Raw genomic sequence first — 13,509 nt, 5'->3', positions numbered from 1 at the left:
TAGTGCTTTTGTATCCCTTAACCAGACAAACACCTAACATAACATATTCCAAAAGAGTACAAATATTTGTGAGCATCATTCTCACACCATGATTTTCACCCTAATTGGATTTCCATGAGATATATCTGGTGTTATAATTGTGTGGATATTTTTATATGTTGCATGTTGGTTTAATGTTTACTTTACCGATAGTATTGTTATAGTCTAAATAAGATTTAAAGGTTAATCTGGTTGGTAAAGTTTGTTGGGACTATAATTTTTTTTTGGGTTGGTGATTACTTATTCACACCCAACTCTCAATAATCATTCCTATACCTACAATTATGATTTGATATTGTGAAGAACAAGTTAAAGCATAAGAGAAGTTGCAGAGAAAAGGAGTCGAATAACATACATGTCTCCTCAAGGTAGCAAGGAATAGGGGAAGGAGATAGGTGATACAAAGCTGATTATAGGGCAAGCCAAAGCAGAGGAAAGAGGTCAGAAGACCTTAAAGCATTAAACAACATATCTACAAGTACCAGTTTGGGACAACAAAATATGTTGAGCTACCCACAAGTAGGTTAGCTACATGTTTAGAATCATTGAGATATAAGCTATGAAGCTTTGTTGATATGAATAAACTTTTGCAAGATTGGAAAATGCAGACTAGTCTCAAAATATGTATGTCCCACCAATAATTTGAGATATTGCAAGTGCAAAGTAACCAATCCAAATGAAAACCTAGGTGAAGGTAAAATACAATGCCACAAATACACCATGAACTACACAATAATAATTGGTCCATACTAAAGGAATCCTGAAAGAAAGTCAACCATAGACAAGCTAAAACAAATAGGAAATACAATATATTTAGTGAAAGAAAGATTACTAGGAACCCATGATGCTTGTGCACAACTTTAGGTGCTCTCCAAAGTCTTAGAGCTTGAAAGAAATCAAAAAGTAGAAATTAAAGAAAAAAGAAAGAAAATAGGAAAAGGGGAAACAAAAAAGAGAGGACACAAATTTTGTTAAACAAAAGGTAGGGATGAATAGGCATTAGATAACACTCAACTCTAACTATTGAATGCCAAATGGATAAGGTCCTAAAATTTGTGTTCATGTCAAATCCTATAAAGAAGTGCCTCTTAGTGCGACTACTTGAAATTTTATATTGGATGCTTCCCCACTAGAGGATGCGTTCACAAGTTTGAGGCAAGTTCATTAGTATAAATTTATCCTTTTGCATTCGATTCATCTTGAATATTTTTAAGATCATGTTTGGTAATTTCTCATAATATGTAGTTCTTTTCTTTACTTAATTTAGAACCATAGATTGACAATATTGACATATGCCTCATCAAATTATTGTATAAACAAGTAATAAGGTTATTATGCCTTGATCAATTGCTTGAAAATTAATAATATTGAGTGCGATTGTAAGTGCCTAAGATAAATATTATTTATTCATTTTGTACTACACAATTAAAATGCATTTCTATTGATTATATCAATGCTCAAGAATGGTGTACTTTGAATTCTTATAGGAGATGAATAATGAATGTCTAAACTATCTTTGATGATTACCACGTAGATTCAATGTATGCCAAATTTATATTTAGTTGTCTCACACTGTAAGGATAATGAGTATCACTCAACTAAATTTGTATTTTAAAATTAGAAGGAAAAAAATGTAATTGTAAGGTCAACCTCATGTTTGCGTACTTGTCTTGGGACAAAACAATGATCAAATCTAGACAAAACATTGCTAAATAGAGATAGGTACATAAATACATGTAATGCTTATAGACATATAAACCTTGAATATCAATATGTGTAAAAAGAAAAATAGTACCTAAACACATATAGAATACAAATAGATAAATATACCAAAAAAACAAATTTATCTCCACACAATATTATACTATTTTTCATTTTATAAATATATTAATATGTCTTCATACAATAAATACAAAACCAAATAAAAATTATACAATTTTTACCATATCATTTATTTTTATAAAGAAATAGATCCTTACAAGAAAACTCTATAATGATCCTTCGAAACAAACTCCATAACCACTATTGTTGACCAACAAATTTCATAACCACTATCCTTAAGACACTAACATACAACTCTCATAGACACCTTAATTGCCTTCCCCAAATCCTCAAGGCAATACTATAAATAAAGAGGGGAGACCCAAAACAACATTATCCTAACATCATTCTTAGCTTTCACTCTAAGAAACGAATCCAACAAATGATAGATAACAAAGAGAATGTGAGAGTTGCCAACTAATATTGGTTGGAAGAAAGATTTTGGGCAATTTATAATGTAAGAGTTTTAACTTAAAAAATAAAAAAACAAGTTTTTCAAAGGCAAGAGTCAAAAAGTTTTCTTACCATACAATTCACTTCCATTAACATATTCAAACTACAAGAATTTACAATTCAAGACCTTCAAATAATAAAACCAATAATTTAAGTTTCTCAAAGGCAAGAGTCAACTTTTTCTTACCAGACAATTCATTCTTCTATTAACTTATTCAAACTACAAGACGTGTTGAAATGATCAAAATCAATGGCCAGAGCACTAATGTTTGATAAATGGAAGGTCGTATTTGTCAAGCCAACCCGCGCCGTCGATGTTGGAGAAGCTGCACGCCACATAACATCTGAACTGAGACGCTCAACCCACCGATAACAAATACCAAAATGGGCCCGCCCCCCATGATCGTTCATGCGGTCTGAAAAGGACTCTGGGCTGTTGAATGCCACGGACACCAAAAACAAATTAAGAATCCTGCATAATATTCCAGTTCTTTACACTCTGCGAGAAAAATGAATTCAAGAAACCGTCACGTCCTGATGTCATGGCAAACCAGGGTTACAGGTTCGAGTCTAGCGGGGTCGTCCATTCCTAACGGGCATTATACATGATCCGATCCAATCTTTAGGTACGAATTCAGAATTCTCGTCCCCTAAAACCTTCAATTTGACCATCGAGGCAAATACAGTGAATGAAAGGCAGACAGGACTGAAAGGAAATAGCGAAATCAACAAATACGATTTATGTTCGGAGAACTGAACGGTTAAAGATGGATTAAAGGTTCTGTCGCTAGTTTTGGGGTGTGAGACTGATTATTTAGGGATCCTGGTGATTGGAGTCAGCGTAGGTTTTGTCTGATAGTTGAATTTGATCGGCAGCCGGTGCTTTGCACAGGAAAGGGATAATTGCGTTTCAATAGCATTATTTGGGGTTTCAGCTCCGTTATTTGGGAATACAGTTTTTCTTGATTAAGCCTAGGCTCTGCCTATTACATCGAGGGATCGTTCAATTTGGATAAAGATGGGGTCGTTGAAGCCGTCTATGCGTTCCAGGGCCTCGGCTCCAGCGGGAGCTGTGACTGCCAATGGCACCGTGAATGAAGATGTTGCTCTCTCTGATAAATTGAAATTGTTTAAAACGGACAATTTTGATGCGGATGGCTATGTTCAGCTGAAGTGCCAGTCAATGAATGAGAAGGTAATGGTATTCATATTTTTTTGGCTACGGTGTTTTCATTTCATTTGATAAATTTTGGGACGGATGAATTCAGTAAAAATGCTGGATAATTATTAAGCTTGATTGGAGAGAGAAACTAAATAAACATCCTTAGAATCTTTTCTCTGGTTTAATTTTCACTGCTTAATATAAAAGGCTAGCTGCAGGCTGCAAATTGGGCACTTGACTAGTATTTCCTCGGTGGAACTTTTTCCATCACAATTTTTTTTCTCTTCTTTTCTTATCACAATAATATACAAATTTATTCTCGACAATACTTTTAATATGCAGTTACAATTGCTGAAACTTTTTCCATTACATTTTTTGCCTCTTCTTTTCTTATCACAATAATACAAAAAAATATTCAACAGATTATTTTTTTTTTTCATAAGTTTTTTTTGGATCGATAAGAGGCCGAAGCCAAGATTAATTATTATGTATTATTATTAATTATTATTTCATTAACACAGGTAGTTTCGAACCCAAGACCTCTTCAATAAGAGGCTCACAATTTACCATTCTGTTGTAGGCTCTTGCCTATTCAACAGACTATTTTAATATGAACTATACTTGGTTTATTTACATTTTGATTACCTTTCTGCGTTTTTAATTTATACGTATTAATGAGGCTCTCCTCTTTTGCATGATATGTGAGTCCCTTTTGTTTTCCATGTTTCGAGTGCTTTGTAGATTTTGAACAATACACAAGTGGTGAGTGCCCTTGGAGAGGGGATATAAATTGGCAGGGAAAAAGAAGAAGAAGCTAAAGCCTAATTTATATAAATTATAATCCGTCCCTTTCTGCTGGCTGCGTGATAGAGTTTAATGGACTTTGAATATAGTGAAAAAGGAACAAGCAATATGTTGATTCAATTCCTCGAATGAATTCCTGGTAGGACCTGCTCTAGAAGTAATATACTAATGCAATTTGTGTTGAAGAAGGCGTCAATGATATCTGACAGTCCTGCTTTAGAAAACTTTGTATAAATTAGTGGAGGATCTAGGCTTGCATCCACATCAATGCCCTTAGAAATGTGTAGACATCATTATAGTAACAACGGCAACCTGCCAAATATGTGAGCAAATCTTGTCTTTCCATCGGCAATTTTGTTTTTAGTTTTTTTCTTGGTTAGCACAATAGTTCTATTTTGTATATTTTGTGCAAATCACAGACTTCTAGTTTTTTTTTTGGAAACATTATTAATTTTTTAATAGAAGAACCCATGAGTTTCAAAGGATGCAACTACATATTGATTTCAAAGAATAAAGTCTCTGAAATAGTTTTCTGTTTGATCTCATTTATTTCAAATTCAATAGCTTACATTTTATCGCTTGAGCCCGAATCCTGTTTAGAAACTAAAACGTTTTATATCCTGATTTGTTTATAATTAATGTTTTTATAATGTTGAAGCTGGATGAGTGCTTTAGAATGTATATGTAGAGCTGCACAATGACATTATTGCAGGTTACAAATGAATATTTTAATGCATGAAAAATCCATTAAGCTTTGAATTCGGAATGTTTTAAATATACAGCCATTTCAATATTAAAATATTCCTATTGTGAGAGGGCCATCATTGTGGTGTACACGGAATCATTATCAGCCATCAAACAATTTGAGCTTTGTAGTTTTTGAATTCGTAGGAGGAATCTGGTTCTTCACACTCTTGGGCTCAAATTGTGTAAAGATGCATCCGTATAAACTTTGCCAAATTGTGAAGACTGGGGAGCCTGCCCTGGTTCTGAAGGATGCATATTTATTTAAATTGACTGAATGACCTAGTTGGAAGGTTTTGTTGATCCTTTCACCCACTGAGTTAGTTAAAACTAAAAGACAAGTAAGCTGTAAAGAATTTGAAGAATAGTAATATACTCTGGGGGATGTGCATTATGTTGGGTTAATGGGACTGAATATCGATGCAGGGAGTTTGTTGGTTACTTTCTTTTTAGTGGTCAGACTGATCACAATTATTGCAATGATAATACGACTCAACAAAATCTACTCTGCAAAAGTTGTGTGATTAGTTCATCAGATGCATAATGATATGGAGGCATTTAGAAAGTGTTTATGCATTATATAGGAATCCATTACTTCTTATAAATCCACTTACAATATAAACACTAGTAAATAATGGTTTGGAACTTTGGTCGCATATGCATTGCAATTACTTGCATGAGCTAAGTAGAATAAACAATTTATCTTACATATAAGTTGTTTGTTGTTGAGTGATATAGACAAAGGTGCCTAAGAGAGAGTCATCTCAAGAATACTGCATTTAGAGCTGGTGTTCATTTTTAAGATTACAACCAGAAACCAGCAACATGATTGTTAGTGTAGGCTACCTTTCTCGCTCAGAAATGCTTTTACATTGGTGAATTGTTTTCATAGTTTGTTGTCACTCGATTTACAGTTGCAGGTTCTGTGCAAGTGGTATCAGAGCTCTTTCTTGGGCTTTGTCTTAAATAACCCTGACAGGTTATTGCTCCTTTAACACCAAAATCTTAAAACTTCAAGGAGTTTGACATTTCGTCAAACAGTTAGCAACAAGTTCTAAGATTACTGTAATAACCCTGGCTATATGGATCACTCAAAAATAAAATTGAACTGGGACAATTTGACAAACACTTGTTATGCAACCTTCAGTTTGATATTATTTCCAATAAGATTCACCAAGTGATATAGATGCAACAATAGGTAACATTACCATACTTATTCAAGGAAGTATTTGTAAATTCAAAGCTTTTCAGTGTCTAATCACAAATACAATAGTTGAATAACAGACCTGAATTGGAGGGATATTAAAAACCTCAAATTTGCCGCCTTCTATGAAATTTGCTGATTCTGTTCAAGTTGTTTATACCCGGTAGAAACTGATGCCCCAAATTATTTTGTTGCCACAGCACATTAACATTCAATGGAGTCTTTACTATCAAAACTCCAACCGTATTCCTGGACATGAATCACTACTGGCTCCCAAACTGAATTCACCCGATATATCTCATGGACGCCCAGATTTAATTGTTATCGCTACAGCACTTCAAGGCGTATAGTCTTGCTGCCGGATTCATCAGTATTGAGGCGGAGGCAGAACGCACTGTATAATCCGTATGCAGGGCCCTTGTCTATAACGCATGTAGAAAGGCGTCTTCTGCCTTCGGTCGTTATTGGGTAACGCTGTCACCTGCGATTTAATGAGTCGCGATCTCTGCTTGTGGTAACACGGAGCTAGAAATATTTCAACCTGTGTCTAATCACTTTTCCGCTACTCTTTGGGTCTTGTTCTCAAACTAATGCGTCTTTAATCATTATATTGAGTGCGGTAGTCTCTGATATGATGGTTGGAGCTCGTCTTCAATCAAGACCTTCAAATCCTGCGATTTCTTTAAAATCTCCAAATATATGATCGGTGCTGGTGTGCACTTCGAAAATGGATTTCCGTAGTAGCTGCCGGCTCACAAATTACAAATTCCAATAGCTCCTCAGTAATTAGAATGAATCGACCAATATATAAACTTTTGAGTGCGGCAGACTCCGTTTCATGATCTGCGATATTGGAACCCGCACTTGGCTAGGACGCAAAATGGAGAGTCTCGAAAGCTGACAATTAATTCAATGACGCATCCAGCCTGCAAGTCTTGTGCAAATAGTACCAGAACGGCTTCTATACAAACTATCTTCTATAACATAATCTTTGCTGATCGGTCCAGATTACGGCTTTGATGATAGGTGGAAATGCTGCAGAAAGGTTGTCTAGGAAACTGGTCTGTTCATACTGCAACTTTGCTGAAGAAGTCGCTTTTACAACTGATCCTGTAAAACCTTGTGAATGACTTATATCTTCAAAACTGAATTCTCAGAATAATCCTTCCAAAATTTTGGCCTTAAGCCACAGATTCTGCCCCAGGATGAAATGACTGAATGTCACCTCCAATCTGCAATAATTCAGATGATATTTCACACCTTCAAAATTGCGCACCAATTGAGAGTTATCTTTCTCAATGGCCAATTGTGACAATTGCAGAAACCCTAGGTTCCACAATGCACCTGTGATTGAATCACAATCTGAAACAAGAGAGATAAACAACTGCTTGGTTCGAATGGAGCCCCGGGGTGCCTATTTATTCTTTCCTCTCCACCTTCTCCAGAGACATCTAGAACATTTTTTTGATTTTATCTATTAAGTGACTTTATTAAATATTTTTATAATCCAAGTCACTTTATTAAATTAATTAAATATAAAGTTATCTTTTAATATTTATTTATTTGATAACTTTATAAATAATTAACTTAATATCACTTATTTATTTAATTAAAATAATTAATTAGTTGTCCTTATAAAATATTCATTATTTTGGACAACCAGATTAATTAAATTTAATTAAATCGAACTGTCACCAAAAATGGGGACATGACAGTTCGCCCTTCCTGAAATTGCTTGTCCCCAAGCAATGGCTGAACCATAAACCAATCAGTATGCCTGGATCCCAGATGTAAATCTGTATATCATCCCAATCCTCATCATACTCCCGTGGAGAAATCATCAATACCAATAGCTGAGAAACTGTACTCAATATCAAAACAACTGACAACTCTAATGAAATCATTTGAAAACCAACTGTAGATGACGGTGGAAGAAACCTTTCTGTAGAACTCAAGCCAACTAAAACATCGACTCTATCAAGACTCAAGTCCCTGTCTAATTGACACCTACACCCCGCTGCACTGTGGATCTGACAACAACAATAGGTACCTGAGTCACTGCCATCAAAACCAATCTCTGATAAACTGCTCCGGGTGTGTCGATACTGCAGGCTATGCAGCTTGCAACTACTAATTCCCCTTTCAAAAGACGGTGCCAATCCATCCCATAATGGATGGTAAGAAACTGGAGCTGATCTACACCTGCGTGAAATCAAATCTTCTATCTCTAGGTCAAAAGAAAAATGATGAGCGTACCCCACCGTATAATGCCGGTAAGAACCCCCAAACTCTGCTGCTAGCTCATCATCACTGAACGGAAAATCAATAGATGGCTCCAATCTCAAACTCCAAGTAGCTGTAGGCTGATTAGGATCCCCAACAAACCTCTCCTCGAGATCCCTGTGAGGTAGCATAGTAGAAAGGACCCCTATTATCTTCTCAACCAATCTGCAAATAACACTAGTATCTTGGATGAGAACACCTTCTGTCACTTTATGCGAATCCAGATGAACACGTGCACTATCCAACAAATATTCCATGAACGGTTCAGTGCAGTAAAAATTATACGAGGAAGCGTCAACATACTCCCTTGCACACCACAACTGATCTTCCTGTAAGGGTGGCATACTCAACTGAACCACACTATCATTTATCTGAGAAGAATCAATTTGGGGACTTGACTCTACTGGTATCCCGAACTCATTAGGACCAGCTACTACCAAATCCTGAATATGTGTGTCAGCCTCAACAATATGCTCCTCAGTAGCAACCGCAGGAGTGTACTCACCACCATCCACCTCAATGGTCAGGTGAACTGGGTCTGGGGCTGGTTTCGACTGCAATTGCTCCAACTCCACAGTCACCTCTTTTAACTGAAACTGCGACTTCTGTAGATCTCACTGTGTGTCCTCTAAAACCTCAGTAGTCGCTATGAGCTCCTGGGAAAGCTCACTCACCTCTTCTTCACGATCCAAGAGTGCCTCATAAGCTGTACTTCTCCACTCAACCAGGTGATCACGGTCGGCTACCAATTGTAAATAATCCTGCTTCAAAATCCGGACACCTTCACACAAGGCATGAATCTCTGCCAAAGAAAAGTAACCATCGCTGGACTCATCTGTCATAGAAGTACCCCAACCAGTAATGGCCAACAATTGACGAGCAATATCAAAATGCTCACAAGCGATAGCAATGTCTCGCTCACTAACTTTCAACTGGCTGAACTGTCTCCTACAAGCCTCTTCTGGTGCTTTGTCTATAGGGGTATCCTCTAGGTTACTGATTTCTAGAATACTATCATCCATATCTCGCGAATCATCTCCAAGGTCCATATCAACATCCAGAGTGTCAGAATCTATAGTACTGCTCTCTAATTCCTCTGTACCCAAAGAATTTTTCAAAGAAGCTGTGTCTTCAAAACTGTCCATTTCATCCTCCTGGATGTCATCAAGGCCAAAATGATCCTGGGACTCATCCGTACACACTGCCAAATATGAAAAATCTTCAACACCTTCTAGCAAGAACGTTCGTCTGGATATATGAACCAAGCCCAACACTGGTGTATAAAAACCAATACCAACATCGGACAAGCTGCTGGCACAAGGGAAGACAACACCGTGTATTCTGCTAATCAAATCCATGATAGCACTCAAACAGTCATTGCTACCATTAAGTGTTAAAGACCTCCAGTTAACTGAATCCCAAATGCTGCTGAAACGTTCTTGAGTCCATATCCATAAACAAGGAACAACTGGTAACTCAAGCAAACTCCTTACCTGAGTAATGTGACCAACTAATTCCACAAACCTGTCTGCCCTTGCCCTTATATCCTGGATGTGAAAGCAAGATGAATGCGTAACATTATCAGCAACCTCATAGGATCTGTCTTCTGCCAAAAATTGAGTGCAAGATGAACTTAAGCTCAGCTCCATGTCGTGCTCATACCCACGTTTCTTCCCGTCCTGTAATGCCAAGGGAATATTTACCTGAGAAACTTGAGTGTCTTCAAGCTTGCAAGAAAACTTGTCAATTCCCTCCTTCCTTCTCAAGGCATCGGAGTAGTCTCTGACAAGTCTAAGAAGATGGTCACGATCTGATAGAAGATGTAAATAGCTCAACTTCATCGTTCCCATTCCTTCTCTAATTGTCTGTAAGTTAACACAAGAGGACTTGGCCTGAACTTCCTTATGTCTATCCTGTAACTGAATTATCCGAATGTGATCTTCTAACATGTCCCGCATCTTGTCATGATGAGATAGTGAAGTCACAACACTATCTTCGCTCACCTTCAGCTGGCTGGACCAATCACGTGAAGTACTACCAGTTTCATCCTCATGTGACGAAGCATCTAACTGAGCCTGGTACTCTCTGTCAGCAAAATCATGAATACTCAATGGCTGCTCAACTCTACTAGGTATCTCACCATCAACATCCTTATCATCATCTGAACTCACTCCACTGTAATCATTGCTTGTCGGAACCAAACCATCCTGCGTACCTGAGACATCACCCTTGGGAAACCTGTATACAACTGTCTCAACTTGAGTATCAAGTTGACAGTTATTATCAATCTGCATAAAATCCATTCCCACTACCCCCTAAAGTATTGTGCGCCCAACATCTTCCTCCCTAGATTCGACTTTATGCTGGTCATCAACTACTGCAAACTCCTTGTAGAGGTTTCTAGATACCTCACTTGTAGAGACCTCTTGTTCCCTTTTTTCTTGGTTCTGGCGATTGTTCCTCATATGTTTTCTCCTTTGGTTTAGATAGCGATCAAAGCTCAATAGTTTACACACATGCGGGGGTAATGCCTGCCATTCTGCAGTAGCAGCTCTAAGATCATCCGACAAATCATCTTCTCCTATCTCCTGAGCCTCTTCCCATAGGGAAGTGGGACGAGTAGGCCTATTCGCTGTCCATGATCTGCGCCTAGGAGCCCTCTGTGAGCCTATCACACTTCTAATTTCATGATCCGGTGTACCTCTACCTTGAGCCACTCTTTCCATTAAGGTAGTCAAAGTTTGTAGTGACTGAGCTATTCCTTGTTGTTTGGTAGTCATGTTTCTGTAAAATTCTTTGGTTACATCAACTCTGGAGAATCTTGGAGGACTCTGTGGCTGTCTTTCACCCATATTTCTGCCCTTAAGTGTAGTTCTCCTGGGAAAATGATATCTGGAATATTTTCTACCCAACAGGATGGCAGGAATACAGCTCTGATACCACTGAAATAACCCCGACAGGTTATTGCTCCTTTAACACCAAAATCTTAAAACTTCAAGGAGTTTGACATTTCATCAAACAGTTAGCAACAAGTTCTAAGATTACTGTAATAACCCTGGCTATATGGATCACTCAAAAATAAAATTGAACTGGGACAATTTGACAAACACTTGTTATGCAACCTTCAGTTTGATATTATTTCCAATAAGATTCACCAAGTGATATAAATGCAACAATAGGTAACATTACCATACTTATTCAAGGAAGTATTTGTAAATTCAAAGCTTTTCAGTGTCTAATCACAAATACAATAGTTGAATAACAGACCTGAATTGGAGGGATATTAAAAACCTCAAATTTGCCGCCTTCTATGAAATTCGCTGATTCTGTTCAAGTTGTTTATACCCGGTAGAAACTGATGCCCCAAATTATTTTGTTGCTACATCACATTAACATTCAATGGAGTCTTTACTATCAAAACTCCAACCGTATTCCTGGACATGAATCACTATTGGCTCCCAAACTGAATTCACTCGATATATCTCATGGACGCCCAGATTTAATTGTTATCGCTACAACACTTCAAGGCGTATAGTCTTGCTACCGGATTCATCAGTATTGAGGCGGAGGCAGAATGCACTGTATAATCCGTATGCAGGGCCCTTGTCTATAACGCATGTAGAAAGGCATCTTCTGCCTTCGGTCGTTATTGGGTAACGCTGTCACCTGCGATTTAATGAGTCGCGATCTCTGCTTGCGGTAACATGGAGCTAGAAATATTTCAACCTGTGTCTAATCACTTTTCCGCTACTCTTTGGGTCTTGTTCTCAAACTAATGTGTCTTTAATCATTATATTGAGTGCGGTAGTCTCTGATATGATGGTTGGAGCTCGTCTTCAATCAAGACCTTCAAATCCTGCGACTTCTTTAAAATCTCCAAATATATGATCGGTGCTGGTGTGCACTTCGAAAATGGATTTCCGTAGTAGCTGCCGGCTCACAAATTACAAATTCCGATAGCTCCTCAGTAATTAGAATGGATCGACCAATATATAAACTTTTGAGTGCGGCAGACTCCGTTTCATGATCTACGATATTAGAACCCGCACTTGGCTAGGACGCAAAATGGAGAGTCTCGAAAGCTGACAATTAATTCAATGACGCATCCAGCTTGCAAGTCTTGTGCAAATAGTACCAGAACGGCTTCTATACAAACTATCTTCTATAACATAATCTTTGCTGATCGGTCCAGATTACGGCTCTGATGATAGGTGGAAATGCTGCAGAAAGGTTGTCTAGGAAACTGGTCTGTTCATACTACAACTTTGCTGAAGAAGTCGCTTTTACAACTGATCCTGTAAAACCTTGTGAATGACTTATATCTTCAAAACTGAATTCTCAGAATAATCCTTCCAAAATTTTGGCCTTAAGCCACAGATTCTGCCCCAGGATGAAATGACTGAATGTCACCTCCAATCTACAATAATTCAGATGATATTTCACACCTTCAAAATTGCGCGCCAATTGAGAGTTATCGTTCTCAATGGCCAATTGTGACAATTGCAGAAACCCTAGGTTCCACAATGCACCTGTGATTGAATCACAATCTGAAACAAGAGAGATAAACAACTGCTTGGTTCGAATGGAGCCCCGGGGTGCCTATTTATTCTTTTCTCTCCACCTTCTCCAGAGACTTCTAGAACATTTTTTTGATTTTATCTATTAAGTGACTTTATTAAATATTTTTATAATCCAAGTCACTTTATTAAATTAATTAAATATAAAGTTATCTTTTAATATTTATTTATTTGATAACTTTATAAATAATTAACTTAATATCACTTATTTATTTAATTAAAATAATTAATTAGTTGTCCTTATAAAATATTCATTATTTTGGACAACCAGATTAATTAAATTAATTAAATCGAACTGTCACCAAAAATGGGGACATGACATTGTCTGCAATGTACGGACTTGTTTTTGTTGCAGCAACAACCATTCTTGGCAATTCACTCACTCCTTTTTGTGACATGGTGCATAAAAGCACTTGCAGCTT

At 37.2% G+C, this 13,509-nt stretch overlaps 1 protein-coding gene across 2 annotated transcripts in view; it reads left to right on the top strand.

Moving 5' to 3' along the window:
• Positions 1 to 2,548: 2,548 nt before the first annotated feature.
• LOC149552823 (exocyst complex component EXO84B-like) overlaps positions 2,549 to 13,509 on the top strand; it is a 68,250-nt gene continuing 57,289 nt past the window's right edge. For both annotated transcript variants that reach the window (XR_016352974.1, XM_089788356.1), the window contains exon 1: positions 2,549 to 3,508. Coding sequence is in view for 1 of the 2 variants with exons in the window: in XM_089788356.1 (XP_089644482.1) it covers positions 3,332 to 3,508 (177 nt within the window). In the remaining variant the exon portion in view is untranslated. The remainder of the gene's footprint in view (positions 3,509 to 13,509) is intronic.

Source organism: Cupressus sempervirens, chromosome 6 (assembly GCF_028749045.1).
Source record: "Cupressus sempervirens isolate cs-2001-9-10 chromosome 6, ASM2874904v1, whole genome shotgun sequence".
Classification (NCBI taxonomy): Eukaryota; Viridiplantae; Streptophyta; class Pinopsida; order Cupressales; family Cupressaceae; genus Cupressus; species Cupressus sempervirens.
The sequence above is the reverse complement of the archived record's forward strand: the minus strand, read 5'-3'. Positions and strand labels throughout refer to the sequence as shown.